This window comes from Onychomys torridus, chromosome 12, assembly GCF_903995425.1.
Source record: "Onychomys torridus chromosome 12, mOncTor1.1, whole genome shotgun sequence".
NCBI classification, from domain to species: Eukaryota; Metazoa; Chordata; class Mammalia; order Rodentia; family Cricetidae; genus Onychomys; species Onychomys torridus.
In genome coordinates this window covers 34,822,319-34,844,717 of record NC_050454.1, presented here as the reverse complement: position 1 = coordinate 34,844,717, position 22,399 = coordinate 34,822,319, and the positions used below count along the sequence as shown (strand labels likewise).

At 41.4% G+C, this 22,399-nt stretch overlaps 1 protein-coding gene across 1 annotated transcript in view; it reads left to right on the top strand.

Annotated features, from left to right (window-relative positions):
• Positions 1 to 16,906, top strand: part of Cep97 (centrosomal protein 97) — a 28,470-nt gene extending 11,564 nt beyond the window's left edge. Inside the window, exons 6-11 of the mRNA XM_036203647.1 lie at positions 764 to 930; positions 4,721 to 4,885; positions 5,599 to 5,723; positions 8,539 to 9,310; positions 12,710 to 12,785; positions 15,759 to 16,906. Of these exons, the coding sequence (XP_036059540.1) occupies positions 764 to 930; positions 4,721 to 4,885; positions 5,599 to 5,723; positions 8,539 to 9,310; positions 12,710 to 12,785; positions 15,759 to 16,451 (1,998 nt within the window). The 3' untranslated portion in view covers positions 16,452 to 16,906. The remainder of the gene's footprint in view (positions 1 to 763; positions 931 to 4,720; positions 4,886 to 5,598; positions 5,724 to 8,538; positions 9,311 to 12,709; positions 12,786 to 15,758) is intronic.
• Positions 16,907 to 22,399: the final 5,493 nt, after the last annotated feature.

The following is a 22,399-nucleotide window of genomic DNA, read 5'->3' as shown; positions in this document are numbered from 1 at the left end:
CATGACACATTCATCTCCTGCTCCCTCTGTCTGCCGACTCCTGACTCTGCCCTTCTCCTTCCCATCATCCTTAGTTTGGTTGCCCCACCTATACTTCCTGCGTGGCTACGGGCCAATCAGTGTTTTATTAAACCAATTCAAGTGACAAATCTTTACAGTGTACAAGAGCAGGTTCTCTCAGGCTCATTTTTAGACTGTGACCATCTTGGGAGAATTGCTTGGTGCTAGAGCATCAGTATTTTTCTTTCTACTTTTTCTTCACACTGGCAGGTCCTGAGGCTGAATTCAGTTGCAATGTTGCAGTTATCACTGGTGATTGGCATGGGAGAGACATCTGCTTTATAGGGGCCAATGAGGCAGCCTGTGCACTTTCTCCCGGCTTCTGCTATGTTTTCAAATAGGGTTTTCTCAAGCCAGGCAAAGTCCCAAATGTCTGTGACCTCAGCACGTAGTGAGTGGAGACAGGAGGGTTAAAACTAAAGGTCAGCGTGGGATCTGAGCATGTGACCCTGCCTCAATAAAAGGGAATATGGTTTTCCTACCTAGGAAATGATGCTGATACTTTCTGATGCAGGAAGGAGAAATGGCCAGGTTTTGAGAGTTTTGGAAGTCACTGGCTAATAGCAGAAAATTGCTTGATGCTTTTTAGAACAAGAGGGAAATTGTGACATTTTCAAATGCTGCCAAAATTATGTAATCAGCGGACACCCTGTGCTTGGCACTGAGCGTTCATTTTGTGCAACGAAGATGTCTTTTGTTTTAGGTCTCGTTTTTGGCCTCTTTAAGTGAGTTGGAGCAGCTGTCGATCATGAACAATCCTTGTGTGATGGCCACACCGTCCATTCCAGGGTTTGACTATCGGCCCTACATTGTTAGCTGGTGCCTAAATCTCAGAGTGCTGGATGGATATGTGATTTCTCAGAAGGAAAGGTGAGTATGATTTTCTTAACGTGGCGTCAGTCAAGAAATTTTTTTGAAAGATCATTTCTAGTTTGCTACAGAGTAATTGTTGAATTTTTTTTTTATTGTTTTTATTTACTTATTTTTGGTCTTTATAGACAGAGTTTCTCTGTGTAGCCCTGGCTGTCCTGGAACTTGCTGTGTAGACCAGGCTGGCCTTGAATTTACAGAGATCCACCTGCTTCAGCCTCCCAAATGCTGGGATTAAAGGTGTGCGGCACCACCACTGCCCAGCTTGTTGAATTTTTTGTTTGTTTGTTTTGTTTTTTCTTTCGAGACAGTGTTTACAAATTAAAATGCTAGTGTAAGCTCAGACTGTTTGCTGGTTATTTAGGATTATCCCTCCTTTCTTAGAAAAGACAGAAGATAAACATCAGGGCTGGGAGCCAGGTGTGGTGGCATATGCAAGTAACCCCAGCCCTTGGGAATCAGAGGTAGAAGAATTAGGTGGTCACTGCCATCCTGGGATACATCATTGGTTCTAGAACAGCCTGGGCTACATAAGACCTCCCTCAGAGCTAGGGAACACAGCTCAGTTGGTTGAGTGCTTGCCAGCGATGTTTGAAGTCCTTGCTCTGCAAGCATGAGGACTGAGTTTGAATCCCAGAACTCATATAAAAAGCCAAGTAGAGCTTCTCATACCTGTAACCCCAGCTTGGGGAAGGGCCTGGCAGAAATGGGTGGACTGCTGACTAGCCAGCAAAGAGCAAGCTTCCATTTCACTGTGAGATGGTTTCAAAGCCCTGGTTTTCTCATAAAATGGCCATGGTGGTATATTCCTGTGATTCCCGTGCTGGAGAGATGGAAGTAGGAGGACCAGGAATTTAAATCATACTCAACCACAGAGCAACTATTTATGAAAAAGAGGGGTCGGGTGTGGGATGGAGAGATGCCCCAGCAGATGTGAGCACTGAGTGACTGCTCTTCCTGTGTTCTATTCCCTGCATCCACATGGTGGCTCACAACTGGCTGTAATTCTAGTTCTTGGGGATCCCATACCCACTTATGTCTTCCAGATGCATGTGGTACATAGATATACATGTAGGCAAAAATACTCATACACATAAAATAAAAAAAAAAAAAAAAGAAGAAGAAGAAAAATGTGAATATCAGCCCTAGAGGTTGGAAGTAGTTAGTCTAAATGCCAAACTCACAACAATCTATGTTCTAAAAGTTTTTTGTTGATTGCTTGTAAATTGTAACATCCTTTCCTAGAAACCACATTATGAATGTGATATGAGATCCTGAATTAATCCCACAAAAAAGCTTGCTAGCTACCGTATGTGTAAAACAGGGTATTAACAGTATTGTCGAACCTAGTGGCCTTTTATGATGCCTCCAGGCAAATGCACATGGTGTTTCAATTTGGGACTTGAAGCAGACATACTGTACTCTTGGTTTCTCACCTTCTGATGCCTGTGAATCCATCCTTAGGTACACGATGGTCTCTGCATCTTGGAGCTGGGAACCTGTCCCCACCAAGATTGCGTCTTCTAGAGACCGTTGTGTGATCATTAGAGCCTTCAGCCAGAGTCTCCAGGAAAGTGGTCTGTGGAGACAGAAGGGACTATGGATTGATTATTCTCTTTAATATGCCTCCTTTCACTTTCTGCCCTTAGGAACTACACACTCATGGCCTAAGCACGGTTCTAGTCTTCACTTGCAAAAGTCCTTTTGGGAGGTGGTTCTCTTCTCCTTCCTCCTTGGCTTCTGTCTGTTCCTGCTTCAGACTTCAGGCTTGGTGTCCCTCTACCTTTGGACACTTCTGTTTCCCCTCTTGCTGTAGAATGCTGGGATTACAGATGCATACCACCGAATCTGGCTTTTTATGTGGGTTTCAGGGGTTGAACTTAGGTCATTAGATCTGAGTAACAAGTGCTTTTACTTCTTAGTCATCTTGTTGACCCTATAAATGCATTTGAAAAATGAAAATATGGGGTTGGGGATTTAGCCCAGTGGTAGAGTGCTTGCCTAGCAAGCACAAGGCCCTGAGTTCAGTCCTCAGCTCAAAAAAAGAAAAAAAAAAAAAAAAAAAGAAAATATGAATGGGGGCGGTGGTGGCACACGTCTTTACTCCCAGCACCCGGGAGGCAAAGCCAGGCAGATCTCTGAGTTCGAGGCCAGCCTGGTCTACAGAGTGAGATCCAGGACAGGCACCAAAACTACACAGAGAAACCCTATCTTGAAAAGCCAAAAAGAAAAAAAAAAATGTGGTTTACAGGAGCCATATCTTATATTATGAGTATAAATTTCTCTCTTTAGAGACAGTGTCTTATGTAGCCAGGTTGTTTCTAAGGTCTCTGTATAGTCAAGGGATGATCTGATCACTCTGCCTTCACCCCCTCAGAGCCAGGATTCCAGGCCTGGTTGCATGCTGGCTTCACATGGTCCTGGGGTGGAATCCAGGTATTCATGCTAGGCCAGTGCTCTACCATCTGAACTACACCCTCAGCCTGCTCTCATTTTTTAGTATCTTAAAACATCAAGCAAGTGGGTAATCATGACACTTGGGAGGTGGAGGCAGAAAGGCCAGCTTCAGCTATATATCAAGTTCAAGATCAGCTCTGGATACTTGAGACTTTGTCGTGAAGAGCAACAACAAAAATAAGCCACCAGTTCATTACAGTTGCGTACTCCATAAGTTGGCTACGCTGACCGGTAGTTCTCAGACAATTTCCTGTGTGCTTGGCATCTGCCTCCCTCCTGCATCACCCAGAAATTGGTGGTTGGTTATGATGGTGTGATCAGATTCAGTTTGGAGATTTATTTATTTATTTTATTTACTTACATAGCCTGGGCTGTCCTGGAACTCACTATGTAGACCAGGCTGTCCTGGTCACAGATCCGCCTGCCTCTGTCTCCTGAGTGCTGGGATTACAGTTGTGTGCCACCGCCACCACCACCACCACCCGGCTAGTTTTGAGGTTTTAAAGGGAGGACTGCTTTGTAGATGCTATTGGTTTGTACTCAGTGTCTGGATGTCTATTTTGTTCTTAATAGCTATTAATGACCCTTGCCCGAAACCATTAATTCATTAAAGGCTACAAAATGGTGGAATTCTGTCATTTTTATTAGTTATGCTACTTATGTGAACTAAGTATCTATTGACAAAGTTTGTATAGGAAATAAAGAATTAGCAATATTTAATCCCCACTATTTACCAGTTTAAAAAATGACCAATTAGGTATTTTCAAAAACTGCCATTAAGAGCTTATAGATTGCTTCTGTTTGACAAAGTAAATAGAGAGCATGCTTATTGCTTCTTTGAAAATAATTTAAAAATATTTGGACTCATTAGTATGAACAGTGCCTCTATTTATGAAAAAAATTAAAATAGAAGACCAAGGGAAGTGAGTTAGGAATATAGGTTGAAAACCAGGATGATATGACATTTGTAATCCTACTGCTGAAGAGGTAAAGATGGGCAGATTGCTGGAGCTTGTTAGCCAGCCAGCCTAGCCAAACGTGAGCTCCGAGTGACCTTGTCTCGAAAATGAATGTGGAGAGCAGAAGAAGGTACTCAGCCTCAACCTCTGTCCTCTACTACACATGCACATGACTTTTCACACACATGTGCACACTCAGGAACATATCCTCCACCCCCACCCCACCTGTCAAAATTAACTAAAAGTAAGCAAATAAGTAACTTTTTAAAATGAATCATGTGGTGGTATTATAAGGTGAATTCAAAAGAAGACCACTGTCACTCAACACTGTATTTTGACCATCCCTCTGCCATCTTCTCTTCCTTGTTTCCCAGTTTGAAAGCCGAATGGCTCTATAGCCAAGGCAAGGGGCGAGCATACCGGCCTGGCCAGCACATCCAGCTTGTGCAGTACCTGGCTACAGTCTGTCCTCTTATCTCTGCGCTGGGTCTTCAAACTGCAGAGGATGCCAAACTAGAGAAGATTCTGAGTAAGCAGAGGTAAGCCATTTACTGTGGCAGCTGAAGGGTTTAGAGGTGAGGGTACACATCTGGACACTCACACCTTTCGTCACTGCAGAGAAGCCGAGTCACACGGTGTGGCTTGTTGCGTGGCAGTAGCTTTGCTAATCAGTTCTTGGTGGGAGAAACAGACCATATGATAACAGAAGAATGGGAGATTTGTGGATGCAAAGTTATAACCCAGTGGTAGATTTGCCTTAGCTGAGTTTGAACCTCAACACCTCAAGAACAGTACTTGGCCTTTTAATATAGGTGTCTCATGTAGCATGTTAAGTGCTAATATTAACAAGCATGGCCAGAGTGTTTAATAATCACTTCTGTTATCAAGAGCCTGTCTTTCAGTGTTTTTGTATATGACATTGTGTTTGTACAAGGTCATGTGGACAATTAATTGTATAGATTGAGACAGGGTCTCATGTAAACTAGACAGGGTGACTTTGAACTACTTATTCTGTTGCCTCTACGTCCACAGTGCGGTTTATAGGCATGTGCTGCCATCCCTGTCTTTATCTAACAGTTTAAAAACCCTTAACTTCTTTCACACAATGCATTCAACAGAGGCTATAGTTTTCCCGTGGCCGAAGACACCCTTGCTAACTTGTCAAGTGTCTGTCTTGACATATTAATTGAGAAGGCAGGAGAGCATACCTTCTTAGTTCGTGTAGATGATGGCAGATAATATTGGTTTCTAGGTTTCACCAGAGGCAGCTGATGAGCCAAAGCCAAAATGAAGACTTGTCTCCTCTTGCTCCTATTGAAACAAGGGCGCCCCTTACACCTGAGTGTTCGAGCCCTGTTCAAGACTTCCAGGAAAGTGGTAAGGAAGTCGTTTATACCCAGTGCCTAAGAACCGCTTGCTCTACTCCTTTTCTTTATTCTTTTCAGCTCATTTGACTTACTGGGTCATATGCAGTTGGTTTCAGACAGGGTCTCTCTACGTAGCTCTGACTGACCTGCAACTCACCATGTAGCTCCCAGGCTGGTTTTGAACTTGCTTCCTCCTGACTTGCTTCCTCTTTTTTTTTTTTTTTTTTTAAATATTTACTTTTGTATGTGTGTGTTTGTTTTGCTTCTTTTTGGGATTGTTGGCTGGCTGCATTGGTCCATGAGGATGGAGGGAGAAGAAGCAGGGAACAGGGTTTGGATGGCTGTGGGTACGATGGAGACAGCCCTCTGGGATGACTTTAGTGAATCAGCTCAGCTTTATTCTAGAGCATAGGGAATATAGGATTGGGAAGCCTGGGGACAAACCCGTACTATGTGGCATGTTCCTATCACAAGGCTGGGTTATGGCAGCATGGCTCAATGAAAATAGCTAGAGCATGTTACATAATTACCGTGTGGTCCACAGGGGAAGAGCATTTGCAGGGAACCATGTCGAGGGTCAGACCTGAGATAAGTCAGGCATCCAGACCCAGAAACATCTTCCAAATAAAGGCAGGTAGAGAGCAGGAAGTCTGACTGGGGGCAGGGAGTCCTCTATGTTGCCAAGTTTTGAGAAAGCTGCCAGGCTATAGTAGACTGCAACCTCTGACCAGCCCAGCCTCCCAACATGTGTGAATGTATGTGTATTGTATGAATGTAGGGTCTGGAGGTGAGAAGAACTATCATATGGGTGCCGGGAACTGAACCCTGGGCCCTCTCCAAGAGCAGCAAGTGCTCTTAACCACTGAGCCATCTCTCCAGCCCCTCTCTTCCTCTTGAATGCTGAGATTTAGTAGACGTGTGCCACTAAACCTAGCTGAAAAGTGTGTATTTTTGTAATATTTTATCACTTTAACTTTAGCGATCATTTGAATCTGATTTGTAGAGATTTGTGAGTACATATATTTATATATTTTATATATGTACACATATTTCATATATGTACATACAGATGTGTGTGCACATTATATTTCTAATTAAAAAATTTAAAAAGATTTATTTATTTATGTATTTTGTGTATATGAGTATTTTGTCTACATGTATGCTTGTACACCAGAAGATGGCATTGGATTCCATTATAGACGGGTGTAAGCTGCTATATGGGTGCTGGGAATTGAACTCAGGTCCTCTGGAAGAGCAGCCAGTGCTCTAAACTACTGAGCCATCTCTCCAGCTACTCAAATTAAATTGTTTTTTAATTGTATTTTTTATTGCATGTATAGTGTATAGGTGGGCGTATGTGCCATGGTGTGTATGTGGAAGTCAGGAGATACCTCTGTGGAGTTGGTTTTCTTCTTATACCTTTACGTGGTCTTAGGTGATTGAACTCAGATCACCAGGCTTATGCAGCAAGGTCCTTCACCCTTTGGGCCATCTTGCTAGTCCCCAAATTTCTGTGTGTGTGTGTGTGTGTGTGTGTGTGTGTGTGTTCCTGGGGATTGTACCTAGGGCCTCAGGTATGCAAGATAAGTGTTCTACTGTTGAGCTATATAACCCCAGCCCCATATTTCTTCTTTTTTTTTTAATAATTTATTTTTATTTTCTGTTCATTGGTGTATTTTGCCTGCATGTATGTCTGTGTGAGGGTGTCAGAAGCCCAGGAACTGGAGTTACAGACAGGTGTGAGTTGCTATGTGGGTGCTGGGAATTGAACCCAAGTCCTCTGAAAGAGGAGCCAGTGCTCTCAATGGCTGAGCCATCTCTCCAGGCCCCTAGCTCCATATTTCTAATTTTTAAAACTATTTCTTGTGGGGCTAGAGAGATAACTCAGTAGTTAAAGGTGCCTCCTGGTCTTCCCGAGGACCAGAATTCAGTTCCTAAGAACCCACATCAGGCAGCTCACGACCAAATGTAACTTTAGTTATGAGGGATCCAATACTCTCTTCTGGGCTCCATGGACACAGACATACACACATTAAAAGGAAAAAAAAAAAAGCACTTTGTGGACATCATCTATACTAAGTATAGACTTAGTAATGTTGGCCTTGACTTCACGGAAGCTCTTGTGTTTTAGCCTCTCAAATGCCAGGATTTTAGACCTGAGCCACCACTCTTATTTTATAATAATTTTAATTTTAATAATTTTCCTTTTTAAAAAAATCTGAAATTCTTTTTTTTAACTTAAAAATCCATTTAATTCTTTTATGTGTGTGTGTGTTTTGTCTGTTTGTATGCCTGTCTACACGCATCTCCTGTGCCTGCAGAGGCCAGAAGAGGGAGCAGTATCTCCTGAAATGGAATTACAGACATTGTGAGCCTCTGTGCCAGTGCTGGGAATCAAACTCGGGTCCTGTGTAAGAGCAGCCAGTGCTTTTAACCACTGAGCCATCTCTAACACCAAGAAAGTCATTTTCTTAAAAATGTTCGGTTTGACATTTTAGTCATGTTGGAGGCAGTCATTTTATATGCTTTACTGTATTTTAGGGATTAAATTTCATTAAAAGCAAACAACTGAGGGACTAGGGAGGTGGCTCAGGGGTAAGGTGCTTGATGTGCAGGCTGACTACCCGAGTTCAGTCCCTCAAACCCACATGGTGGAAGAGAAAACTGACTTGTTCTCTGACCTCTGCATGTGAACTATGGCATGCATGTGTGCATACACACACACACAGATTACATAAATAAGTGTAAAAGATGTTTTACATGTACAATTAAGAAGGCTCTTCAAATACTTGCTGATTTAAGTGATGCTCTCTTGGTTCCTCTAGAACCTGTTCTCCAAATCAATTCTTGGGTTGGGATAAGCAGTAATGATGATCAGTTCTATGCTGTTAAGAATAACTTCCCAGCCTCTGCACACACTCCAAGATATTCTCGGAACGACCTTCACCTGGAAGACATACAGACGGATGAGGACAAGCTCAACTGTAGTCTGCTCTCCTCAGAGTCCACTTTTATGCCAGTTGCGTCAGGACTGTCTCCAGTATCACCCACTGTTGAGCTGAGGCTGCAGGGCATTAACCTGGGCCTAGAAGATGACGATGGTGTTGCAGATGAATCCACGAAAAGGCCGGAAAACCAGGACTTGGATAAGGACAAGGAAAAGCCTTCATGGGATACAAGTGAGGGTTCAGTTCAGATGCTGAAAAGTAAGATGAGCACAGAAGTGAATGAGAAAGCGGGGCTGTTACCCAAGTCAGCCATCATCAATGCTATCTTGAAGGAGGATAGCCATGGTCTTACATCTTTTCCGGAGTCAGATGGACACAGTGTGTCCCACATAGAACCAAATGGTGAAGAAACTGTGTCTCCTACCACTTCAGAAAAATTTCCCTCCAGGATTTTTACCCAGAGACCTGTTGCTTTGGGACAAGATAAAGTCACCCTTCAGAAACTGAATGCAGCTGCCACCAAGCTGCAGGCCTGTTGGCGGGGCTTTTATACCAGGAACTACAATCCACAAGCCAAAGGGGTGCGTTATGAAATCAGGCTGCGCAGAATGCAGGAGCACATTGTCTGCCTTACAGATGAAGTAAGGAGGTAGGTTGGAAACTGCTGTCTGTTGGCTTAGGGTGCCAGGCTCTGAAGTTGTTTTAGAACTCTGCTGCTGGGATCATGACACCACTGTTGGTGTGCTCATCTCCAGTGGTAGACTTGAAGCGTCTTGAGAGTACACATTGACACATGCATCTCCATTCTAGGCATAGCAATTGGTGCACAGATGTAGTATCACAAAAGATGTTGAGTGGTTGTGAACTACATAGGCATCTATGATTCTCAACAAAGAAGCAGGTACTGTAGAAAAACTGGATAAGGAGGAAGAGAAAGTCCACGTAGAACCAACTAGGTGACATAAAGAGCTAGAAAAAAATATCAGGGGTTCCCAAGGGACTAAAATTCTGGGGTGAAGGTAGGAATTATTCTTCAGTTCCAGGGACTACCAACCTAAGACAATTAGGAGTTCATTAATATTGGAACTAATGGTGTTTATTAGTACTCTAGGTGGCTTAGGAGAAAGTAGCAAAGGAACCTGAGAAGGAATAGCCAAGAGAGTATATTACGTTCAGTTCCAATGGGGCACAGTGTTTCAGGAGAAGTGAGAGGTACTTCGTGAAGGGTAGAGAAAGTGATGCTAGATTTAGCCATTGGTTGTGATTGGTGACCCTCAAGACTGTCCTCAGGTTCTGTGATTTGCTAAATGGACTCAGAGAACTCAGGAACTGTTCTGATTGTGCTTGCTGTTTATTATAGCAGATGCATGCAGATTAAAATAGGGAAAATCACACAGGACAGATCAGGTACAGGCTTCTAGAGGTCCTCTCCCAGTTAACTCCTAGAGGTCCAGGGCTTACCCCCCATTGCTGGGATGTGTGATGACCCATACAAGTAGTGCCAACCAGAGGAGCTTTCCTGAGCATTCCGGCCATGGTTTCTATTTGGGGCAGTTATTTAGGCATTCAGTGCTCATGTGAGTGACTTTTCTTAGATTTCTCATCCCCTAGAGGTAAACTGGTACAGTGTCTGAGGGTCCCAAGGGAACAACATGGGGTTTTACTACGAATCATATTGGCATAAACTCTAGTGCAGCTCAGTACCTCAGGTTTACAAAGATAGTCTCTTCAGGTAAATATTTCAAGGGCTTAGAGGTTGCCTTCCTTCCTGTCCTATATTCAGAACATGCAGGGCACGAACATCTGTCATTTCAGTTTTGATGGGCTAAGCCTTCACTGCACAGTGAGTTTCCTAAGAGTGGATTTGCAGTGTGGAGATGAAAGCCAGCTTGAGATGGATTGAATGATGAATAAAAAAATAAAGAGCTTAAAGAATGAGTGGTATCAGTTCTTTGGGAATGAAGAAAAGAGGGTAGGTAGTTGCTGGCAGGGAGCGTGTAGGTTAAGATTCCTAATTAGTAATACTTAATGTGTGGGTTCTAGGAATTAAACTCATGGTTCCAGGCTTGTCAACAGGCACCTTTTCCCACTGAGGCATCTTCCTAATCCTTGGAATAAGTTTTAAAAGTGATGTAGCCAAAATGCGTGGGAATAGCGTGAGATTATGACTGTAGATTCACGGGGTTGTTATTCTTAGGTAGAGCATCTACTTGAATGTTGAGCCTTCCAAACAAAAGTGACAGGAATGAGGCGCAGAGAGACTGTGCTGAGACGGCAGAGAGTAGTGCAGGGAGTGGGGGAATTTACCAGGATAGCAGGCATCCTTAGAGGCATGTCCAGGGGTTTCTGTTGCCTTGCTGAAGCACCACGGCCAAAAGCGACTTGGAGAGGAAAAGGTTGATTACAGCTTATAACCTCTGGTCATACCCCATCACTGAGGGAAATAAGTGCAGGAACTCAAAGCAGGAGCCTTGAGGCAGGAACTGAAGCCAACACCATGGAGGAACACTGCTTACTGGCTTGCTCCTCACGGCTTGCTCAGCTTCCTCAGCTTGCTTGCTTGTTTGCTTGCTTCCTTGCTTCCTGCCTGCCTGCTTTCTCTCCTTCTCTCTCTCCTTCCCTTCCTTCTTTCTCTCCCTTCTTTTCTCCCTCCTTTCCTTCTTGCCTGTCTTCTCTCCTTTCTTTCTTTTTATTGAAAATAAATTTTTTTTCATACAATATATTCTGATCATGGTTTCCCCTCTCTCATCTCTATCTCATAGAGTGGGCCTTCAATCCAATCAGATAGCTGATTACTCCCACAACATTTGTGTGACTATTGCACCAGTGTATCATGCATCAGCTTGCTTTCTTATACAACCCAGGACCACCTGCCCAGGGTTTACATCACCCACAATGGGCTGGGATCTCCCATATTAATCATTAATCAAGAAAATTCCCCATAGACTTGCCTGTAGGCCAATCTTATGGGAGCATTTTTTTTTTTTTTCAATTGAAATTTCTCTTCCCAGATATTTCAGGGTTTGTGTCAAGTTGCAGAAGAATTCCACCAGAACAAGGAGGTAGATAAAGAATCACTTGAAAATAGCAGTGAGAAGCAGCTTGATGACTTTGTATAAAAGAAGAAAAAGGCTTCTAATAGAGAGAACTACATTGCTTGCACAAATGTGTCTGTTTTGGCTAAGGAAAAGTTCAGAGAAAGGAAGCCTATAAGAGGGTTTGCTGCTTAAAATTTAGGAGTGCCCGATGGCACAGAAGGATGTCTTGGAGAGTCTAGAGAAAGTGGATAACCATGTTGGAAGTTCTGAAAAGGGATGAGGTATAGCTCAGGTGTAGAGTCTTTGTCTAGTGGGTGCTAGGCCCTGGATTCTCTGTCCAGTACTGCAAAGATTAAAAACAAACTTCAGGACAGAGTGGGAGTGATATTCCAAGTGTAATGGACAACCAAGGAAGGCTCTGCTTTGGAATAGGCCAAAGAATGGAAGTGGCATCAGTAACCTCAGGAAAGACTGAGGGATGAGAGCAAGTGGTGGATGGGAGAATCTGATAGTAGGGAGAATCAGGAATGGGGCAAGCAGGAAAGTGATTCTGAAAGGGTTAGTTCTGCTAATATCTTAGGAGAAAATTGTTAGTCTGTGATCCTGAGTGTGTAAGCATGATTGTTAACTTTTGGAAGCCTTGAATAACTAGCCTTTTGTAGGCCCCTATCATCTTGTGTTTGCCTGGGAGGCTGAAGGGCAGATAAAGAGGTATTTAATACATAAGCGTAGGTACACACACTCACACTCATACAAACATGCCCCCATTTGGTAGTACTTTGTAGACTGAACATGTAAATTTCAGTTTCAGATACATCTTATTTGGCTTTTGTCTTGAAGCACATTCGTCTTGAACTATGCTTGAGGCATTTTAAATAAGGTCAGAGCTTACATATTCTAACAGTGGAAGCAGTAGCTGTTAGGTAATTAATCTCTTTCTAATGCATTTGCTTAGTAGTTGTAACAGGAAGCATTCTTCCTTATGTCAATGACCTTTTGAATCATTGTAGATTAAGAAAAGAAAGAGATGAAGAGCGTGTGAAAACTTTTGTACAAGAAGAAGCTGTCAGATTCCTTTGGAACGAGGTAAACCCCCACTGCTGATTCCTCCTACTATATGTGAACACCGAAAATTTCTAGTGAGAATAAATTTTTTTTTCAAGACAAGGTTTCTTTGTGTAGCCTTGACTGTCCTGAAACTTGTTCTGTAGATGAGGCTGGCTTCAAACTCATAGAGATCCACCTGCCTCTGCCTCCCGAGTGCTGAGATTAAAGGTGTGTGCTACCACTGCCTGGCCCAAAATCATTTTAAGCCTTTGGCTTTATTATTACTGTAAAACTTTAAAATACTATAGCATTATTAATACTGGAATAAAAAAACTTCCTAATGATAATTTCTTAGGAATATATTTTTTCTTAGAAATATCTTAACAAATAAGTTACTGTAATTATATAAACCTACATATTAAGATAATTAATTTTTAAGATTTTTAAAAATTTACCATTAGTAGGAAACTGGTTAAACAAATTATAAAAATAACAGCACTATAGAATAATATGGGACAATTAAAAAGGATAAAGTAGTAGTAATATGGACTGACCTGGAAAGATCTCCAGAATAATACTAATAACAGTAAGAGATGGAGCTTAGCATCCACTTGGTTTTAAAAGCTCTCTGGCCGGGCAGTGGTGGTGCACGCCTGTAATCCCAGCACTCGGGAGGCAGAGGCAGGTGGATCTCTGTGAGTTAGAGGCCAGCCTGGTCTACAAAGTGAGTTCCAGGACAGGCTCCAAAGCTACAGAGAAACCCTGTCTCAACAAAACAAAACAAACAAACAAAAAAAGGAATAAAGCTCTCTGAGGGCCAGTGAGCTAGTTATTGAGTGAAGGTGTATGCTATCAATACTGACAACCTAAGTTTGATCCCTGGGACCACATGGTGGAAGGCAAGAACAAACTCTTGCAAGTTGTCCTCTAACTTCCATAAGCATGTGTGTGCCCCCATCCATAAATTAAAACAATTTCAAATATATATTAAAAGTGTAAGTATATGACAATACATAGAAAACATTCTGAAAAGATGGACTTGAAACCACTATCAGAAAGTACTTGATGACACAGGGCTGTGTAGTGAGAACCTGTCACAAAAAACAGGCAGGAAATTACCTTGAAGAGTAGTCAAAGTGAAACTAAAAATTCCATATATGCCTTTCTTCTCTCCCTAGGTATCTATTTTATTTTACTTTTGAGATAAGTTCTCATGTGGTCCAGGCTAGCCATATACTCACTATAGCTGAGGATGACCTTGAACTCCTGATCCTCTTGCCTACATCTCACAAGTGGTTACAAGTGTGCACCATTACAACTGATTCATGTACCTCTGGGGCTTGAAACCAGGGCCTCATACATGCTAGGCAAGCACTATACCAGCCGAGCTACTCTATATTGCTTGCAGCTGAAAAAAAGATTCATGTGTATCAGTATTTTGCCTGCATGTATGTATGTGCCCTATGTATATGCTGCTTTGGCTCCTGTACACTGTAAAGATTTGTCACTTGAATTGCTTTAATAATATGCTGATTGGCCAGTAGCCAGGCAGGAAGTATAAGTGGGGTGAACAGACTAGAATTCTGGGAAGAGGAAGGGCTGAGTGAGGAGAAGCCAGCCAGCCACCCAAGGAGTAAGATGCCATCAGACCGGTAATGCCAGGAACACATGGTAATACATAGATGAATAGAAATGGGTTAATTTAAATTGTAAGAGCTAGTTAGTAATAAGCCTGAGCTACTGGCCAAGCATTTATAAGTAATATTAAGCCACCAAATCAATCATTTGGGAAATGGCTGCTGGATATTTGGGAACAGGCAGGCAGGAGAGAAATGGTCCACCTACATGTAATTCCCAGTGTGGGGCGCCATGTGAACTGAGAACCCACAGAGGTATATATCAGTTTATTAAGGGGTACAGTGGGGAAACAGAGTCATTAATCAGAAGAAGGAAGATACCACCACTGCCAATCCTGCTGGTCCAGGTGTTGCTGTTCTGTCCTTCTGCCCTGGGTGAGAAGGGGACCAACCACAGGCTGCTTCACGAAGCTTGGCTCAGTCTTGAACACCCAAGAGAGAATAAGCACACTCTTACCTCAGTTTTAACTAGCCACATACCCAGAAATTGCCATGCCTTATTGGGCCAGATATCCCAAATGTCATTGGCAGGATGGATGGTACAAATCCCACAACAGTGTACAGTGCCCTTGGGGCCACAAGTGGGTAGTAGAGCCCTAGGACCTGGACTTACAGATGGTTGTGATCTGCTGTGTGGGTTCTGAGAACTGAATTCTGGTCTCTTGAAAGAGCAGCAAATGTTCTAACTGCTGAGCCGTCCCTGCCAACCTTTGCTTTTTTTTTTTTTTTTTTGGTTTCTTGAGACAGGGTTTCTCTGTGTAACAGCTCTGACTGTCCTGGAGCATGTTTTGTAGATCAGGCTGATCTGAAAGTCACAGAGATCCACCTGCCTCTGCCCCCTGAGTGCTGGGATTAAAGGTGTGTGCCACCACCACCCGGCATAATTTTTATAGTAAGAATTTGAAATTATTTTTATCTCTTAAGATATAAAAGGTCATATTGTCAAGGACTTGGGAATATTTTTAGTCATTTTAGAAAGTTATAAATACTAGATTTTAAATAATTGGAAATCCTATGTCTTCATGTATATCTAGAGGCTCCACTTATACACTCAGGTGCTAGTTGGCCTTCTTCACTAGGTGTCAGTCAATGTTTTGTACATTGTTGACCCTTAGTTAGGGAGAGAAGATGCTATTGTATTTCACATTGTTTCTTCAGTGGAACAAGAGAATTGCTTTGGCGTTGGTGTCTGCTGGTGATTGCCCTCTGCTACCAACAACACTAAACACTGTGTATGCCTAGTTAGTCTGGGAGTCCAGTGCAGAGGACAGGGGAGTAATGAACGAAGACACTTGCGTGACTTCTGAAAAAGCTCAGGACATTTAAAAAGACAAATTTTTTATCTTATAATAGAACTGTGCCTTCTGGTTTACAGGTAAGATCTCTACAAGCTTGGCAACAGACAGTGGAACAGCGTCTAATTTCCTGGCATACTGATGTTCCTCCTATATCAAGTACTCTGGTGTCACCCAAACCTCCATTGTTTCCACAACATCAGGACCCCTCTTCTGATCAGAATTCTGATTGGTTCCTTGCTGAGGAAGAAGCTCCTCAAGAGAAATCTGTACCAGAATTTCCAGACTCTGGTTTTCATTCCTCCCTCACAGAACAAGTTCACTGTTTGAAGGATTCTTTGGATTTTGAAAAGAGTTCCATAGAAAGCACCGAAAGCTCCATGTTGGGGAATTCCACGGACACAGTAAAATATGGCAGAGACCCCAGCTTAGAGGCCAGGACTGAGGAGCACAGTGATTGTAGTAAGGAAGGCTCAAGCCTCGAGCAGGGTGTCATCCTGCTCGAGCAGTATTTAGCGTCAGTCCAGCAGCGAGACGACGTTGATGAGAGCATAGGTTCTGAGGATGTGGCAGGAGACGGGAAGTGCCATGCAGCTTCTTCTCTGCCAGGGTCAGACGCCTCGTCTCACAGTGAAGTTCACAGAGTATCTCCCACTTTACAGGATGAGATTAGCCAGACACCAGAGAACTGTAAGTTAAATGCAGACGTTCAAGGGCAGCAGCCGGAATGTGATGCTGCATTTCAGGTGTTGCATGTGGGTGTCACTGTGTAACCTGTCTGATTTAACTGGGGAGCAGAAATCCACTTGGGTTTTCCTAATGTTTTCAGTTGCTTCTTTCTTTTGCTTGGGAACAATCCTTCCTCCATTTTGTTATTGTTTATATAAAACTTGTATTCTTGTCCCATATTTTTCAGATTTGAGACATGAGCTAAGTCTTCATTTTGATTGTATTAATGTACTAAAAATATTGATATTAAAAGGCATATGCACTTCATTTCTTAATAATTACACAATAATGTTTCTTTTACATACTTCCTTTCAAATACAGTTTCTTGAAGTAGTTTTGGCAATTTAAATGGGAGAATTTGGTCCTTAATTACATAGTAAGGAATATAGTCTGTAAGGCATGACTAGGGTGAGGATTATGAACAACTGAAATTTGCTGGACAGTCTCCTTGGACTAAAAATGTGTTTTTCCCCTCTGCATTAAGGAAAGCCTTCATATATATATATATATATATATATGAAAATTTAGGGAGAATAATGTTTATAGGAGTGTGTGTGTGTGTGTGTGTGTGTGTGTGTGTGTGTGTGTGTGCTGGCAGTTAAACCCAGAGCCCCAAGAATGCTAAGCATGTGCTCTGCCACTCAACTGTCTGTAACCCCCAGACTGTAAGGTTTTTAAGTGGGGTGATTAAATTGCCTCATGACAAACTTTAGCTAATTTGTGGATCAGTTTTGAAGTAAAGTATTCCAGATAGGATTAAAATCAAGCTTACTTGGCCAAGAATATTTCTCTTTGATATGGAGGAAGGAGACCTGAGGCTCAATCACTTGGAATAATGCTGCTCAGATGTCTAACTTTTCATTCTATGCTTTTTTAGCCTACCAACATTTATGTGCCAATATTTTGGTAAGAAATATATTGTAAGAAATTCATATGCACATTCATCATTGTGTTCTTGCTTTTATTTCTATATGTATTTCACCTGAAGGGCCAAAGCTGTTCATTTCACTTTGTGTGTGTGTGTGTGTGTGTGTGTGTGTGTGTGTGTGTGTGTGTGTGTGTATGTGAAAGAGAGAGAGAGAGAGAAAGAGAGAGAGAGAGACTGGGGACCATATCTAGGGCCCTATGCATGCTAGGTAAGTACTGTATCACTGAGCTGTATCCTAGTCCTTACTTCACTCTTGACCTTTGTCCCATAGTGAAGAACATTTAAAATCCTGCTACTTACAGATTGGGAAAGGATTTTAAAAAGGATTTTTTATCTAATCTCTGAAGAGTACCACATTTGAAAGACAATTTAATTGTGGTTAAGAAAAAAATTAACCAGACTGGGCCTGGTGGTGCACTCCTTTGATCCCAGCACTTGGGAGGCAGAGGCAGGTGGATCTCTGTGAGTTCAAGGACAACCTGGTCTACATAGTGAGTTCCAGGTCAGCCAGGGCTACATGTGAGACCCTGTCTCAAAACAAACAAAAAACCCAATAACAAAACAATAAAAACAGCAATAATTAAAAAACAAAAAAAGGAAGAATGAAAAAGAAACCTAAAAAAGAATATATCTGTGTCTTCAGGAATAATAATAATGTGTTTCAGTGTTGAAGGTACATCTGTAAATCAAAGGTGACAGTGGGGAGCTTGGCATTTTATCTTTTAGAATGTTCTGATATCATTAAGGAGCACAGCACAGATCTGATTTTTCTAACTGCCTACAAGCAACTGCTTAAATTCTGGCAAAGCCTCTGTTCTCTAAACTTAGGTGCTAAATATCATCAATTATTCTGTTATAGCCATTAGAACCCTTAACTGAGAGTATATAAAACAAAAATTATGGTCCTTCCAAAATAAAGTGGAGGACCACATGGTATTTTTTGCTGACAGGAACATTTCTATATTATGGTGAGCTGTACTTCCATAGTTTATAAATATGTAGCACTCAGGTTGAGAAGGCTTGCATTTCATTCTCAGAAATCCAGAATTCCTTGAAAAGGATGTTTTCTGTGTTTTATAAACAGAACAACAGTCTTATCTTCAAAATATTTTCTCTAATATAGTCTTTGTAACATTTGAATGCATGGTGGAAAAAAATTGAAAAGTTAACTCTGATTAATAGTAATAATATTATTATAATTATTACCTTTTATAATTTTGCATTTCTTTTAAAAATATTTAATTGTGTGTGTGTGTGAGAGAGAGAGAGAAAGAGTGTGTGTGTATATGTGAGTGTGTATGTGTAGAGAGTGTGTTTGTGCGAGGTGTGTGTGTGTGTGTGTGTGTGTGTGTGTGTGTGTGAAAGAGAGAGACAGAGAGAGAGATAAAGAGAAAGTGTGTGTATCTGCTGGAGGAAACCAAAAGTTGGTATCAGCTCCCTTGAATCTGGAGTTATAGGTTTTTGGGATCCATACTCCAGTTCTCTGATAGAGCAGTAACACCTTAACTACTGAGCTATTCTTCAGCCCTATCTTTCATTCCTTTTTTTTTTCCCCCTGAGACAGGGTTTCTCTGTAGCTTTGGAGCCTGTCCTGGAACTCACTCTGTAGACCAGGCTGGCCTCGAACTCACAGAGACCTACCTGGCTCTGCTTCCCGAGTGCTGGAATTAAAGGTGTGCGCCACCACCGCCCAGCAGAATTTATTTTTCTTTTGCTTGTTTTTCTAGTCTGAGAAATGATGTTCAACATATTTTTATGAAAACTTGGCAGAATATGATAATTATTAATATTCTGCTTTATCTTTTATTTTTACTAGATTTTAGAAGTATGAGAATATTAAGTAGCCTACTTTGAGTTGTAGAGTAACTTGAATGTAGATGAGAAAATACTGTAAATCACAATGTAGGAAAACTAAGGCACAGACTTAATATATTTTTATTGGCTTATATAATTTAAAAGTAATTTATGTAACTAAGAAATAGTAATTATGTGCCTCTGCATTCTTTATTAGATTGGCTGAAGAGGCAACAGATCAGGGAATGTTGGGGAGCTGAACTTTGGACATGGGCTTTTTTGACGGGAGAGGTTTTGTTCTGTTGTGCTATTTTGATTCATCTAAGTTCTCTTGATGATGGAGTATTTATCAATTGGATAATTACCACAGAAGTAGAAGCTCATACCATGTGAGAGTCAGAAGGAATCTTAAAGTTATCTATTGAAATTATTATTATTATTATTATTTTTTAAAGATTTATTTATTTATTTATTATGTATACAATGTTCTACCTGTATGTATGCCTGCACGCCAGAAGAGGGCACCAGATCTCATTCTAGATGGTTGTGAGCCACCATGTGGGTGCTGGGAATTGAACTCAGGACCTCTGGAAGAATAGCCAGTGCTCTTAACCTCTGAGCCATTTCTCCAGCCCTATTATTATTATTATTATTATTATTATTATTATTATTATTATTCTACAGTCCAATAGAGGTGCTGGCCGCACCACAGGGACTGACTCATTCGTTTTGAGTAGAAAACAGAAGCCCAGGGGGTGACATCGACTTGTCTATGGTTGTAGCAGTCAGTGGTAAACTGTGGAACTATGTTTCTGTGTTTCTGTATTCCAAGCTTTCCTTATACCTTCTCTGTTAACCTTTCCATTTAGTGAGGGAGGAAGTCTCTACATTTTAAAGAGGAAACAAAGCTTGTAAAGGATTCCTTTTAGAACCTTGAATGAACGTTCTCAAAAAAAAAAAAAAAAAAAAAGAAAAGGTGGCTGGGTGGTGGTGCACGCCTGTAATCCCAGCACTCGGGCGGCAGAGGCAGGTGGATCTCTGTGAGTTTGAGGCCAGCCTGGTCTACAAAGCTAGTCCAGTACAGGCTCCAAAGCTACAGAGAAACCCTGTCTCGAAAAACCGAAAAAAAAAAAGTGACTTCATTAACATTGTTTATAAGAGCAATAGTAGCAGTAGGAAATGGTGGTGTACATTTGTAATCACAGCGCTTGGATGTGGAGGCAGGGGGATCGGGAGTTCAAGGCCACCCTTAGCTACACAGTGAGATTCAGGCCAGCCTGGGCTAGCTGGGATTCTGTCTCACAAACCAGCAATAGTAAAGTTGAAGCTTTAGGAAAGAGTCACTGTTTGTAGCTGCATTTATTTGATGACAGGTGTTACAGAATGCCAAAGTAGAAACCATTTTTTCAAGAAATACTGATTTTGAAATTTCATCTTGCCTTTTATAGAACAACAGACCAGAATTTTACTCTCCTGGTGTGAGAAAGTTCTAATTATGACAGCTGATAATATTCAGGTAGTTTGCTCTTATATGCCTAACTATAAAAAGACACCACAATATGCATGTTTTAGGAAATGTTTGGTCATATAGTTGTATATTTGTAAATAACCTCATTCTTTAACTACATGAACGCCATTCCTGAGTATATGTTTTTCCTTTATTTATTTTAGCTTATTTTAAATATTAATTACACGGGTGACATTCTTTTTTTTTAAATTTTTATTTATTATATAAATAGTGTTCTGTCTGCATGTATGCATGCAGGCCAGAAGAGGGCACCAGATCTCATTCTAGATGGTTGTGAGCCACCATGTGGTTGCTGGGAATTGAACTCAGGACCTCTGGAAGAACAGCTCGTGTTCTTAACCTCTGAACATCTCTCCAGCCCCGGGTGCCATTCTTAAGTGTATGTTTTTCCTTTATTTATTTTAAATATACAAGCATCGTAATAGCATACTTTCCTGTTATCTATTTGAGACAAGTCTAGTTAAACTTTTCATAAATACTTTCAGCAATATGCAGGCTTTGAATATTATACTAACTCTTCTGGTAATTTTTTCATGTAAAGTATTAAGATTGGATTTATAACAATATATTTTTTCTGAAGTAGGAAGGAGAAATACAGTCATTCGATTATTTCTCATTCATAACGAAAAGAAAAAAACTGGCTTGATTACACGGTTGTTTAATGTATATTTTTATTTTGCCACATCTGTGTTAAAAGGAGTGTTTATTGTAGTTATGTTTTAAACTTTAAATACATAAGCCAGACAGTGGTGGTGCACGCCTTTAATCCCAGCACTTGGGAGGCAGAGCCAGGTGGGTTTCTATGAGTTTGAGGCCAGCCTGGTCTACAAAGTGAGATCCAGGACAGGCACCAAAAGTACATAGAGAAACCTTGTCTCAAAAAAATGAAAAGCAAAGCAAAGCAAAACAAAACAAAAACCCTTTAAATACATAGTGTCCCGTTTCGTGTGTCCGTTCCCCCCCCCCCCCAATGTATCTCACCTGACAAATTACAGTCCATCATTGAGGAAACTCAGGGCAGGAACTCAAGCAAAACCTTGAACAGAAACTATGGAGAGACACTGCTTGCTGGCTTCCTCTTGAGGTCATGCTTAGCTGGCCATTTTAAACAACCTAACACCTTCTTAGGAATGGTACCACCCACAGTTGGCTGGAGCCTCCTATATCAATTAAAAATTGAGACAGTCCCCCACAGACATGCTCACCAGCAAATGGGATCTAGGTTATTCATCAATTGAGGATTTCCTCTCAGATGATTCAGGGGACAGTGTCGAGTGAATAATTAAATCTAACTAGTTCAAAGTATATATAATTTATTTAATTACGTCCCTCCCCAGAATCTAGGGGTTTGTTTTAAGTTAGTGAATAACCTAGAACTAGCGTTGTTTGTGAGGCCAGACATTGGCTCAGAAGTAAAGGGTTCAAGTTCTTGGAGCTGTATTTTCTTGAACTTGCAGTTACTCACTGGCTGTGTTGGGATTGTTTTCCTTTTCTGCTTGTTTGCTCTGCTGGTTCTCTTTGCTGTCCTTTCCATCCTTCACCCATAAGAGGAAAAGAAGTACTCTTCTCCCATGACATGATCTTCTTCTTCTCCTACTCCACTTTTTGAGGTAAAATCTGTAGAATGGCTTTATTTTTAGACAGCTCAACTAATTTCCCTTCCCATCTTGCATATTTTCCTGGCACGCTTCTGGTGCTGTGTGTACCTTCTGCACCCTCATGGGCAGCTTCCACTGTGGTCC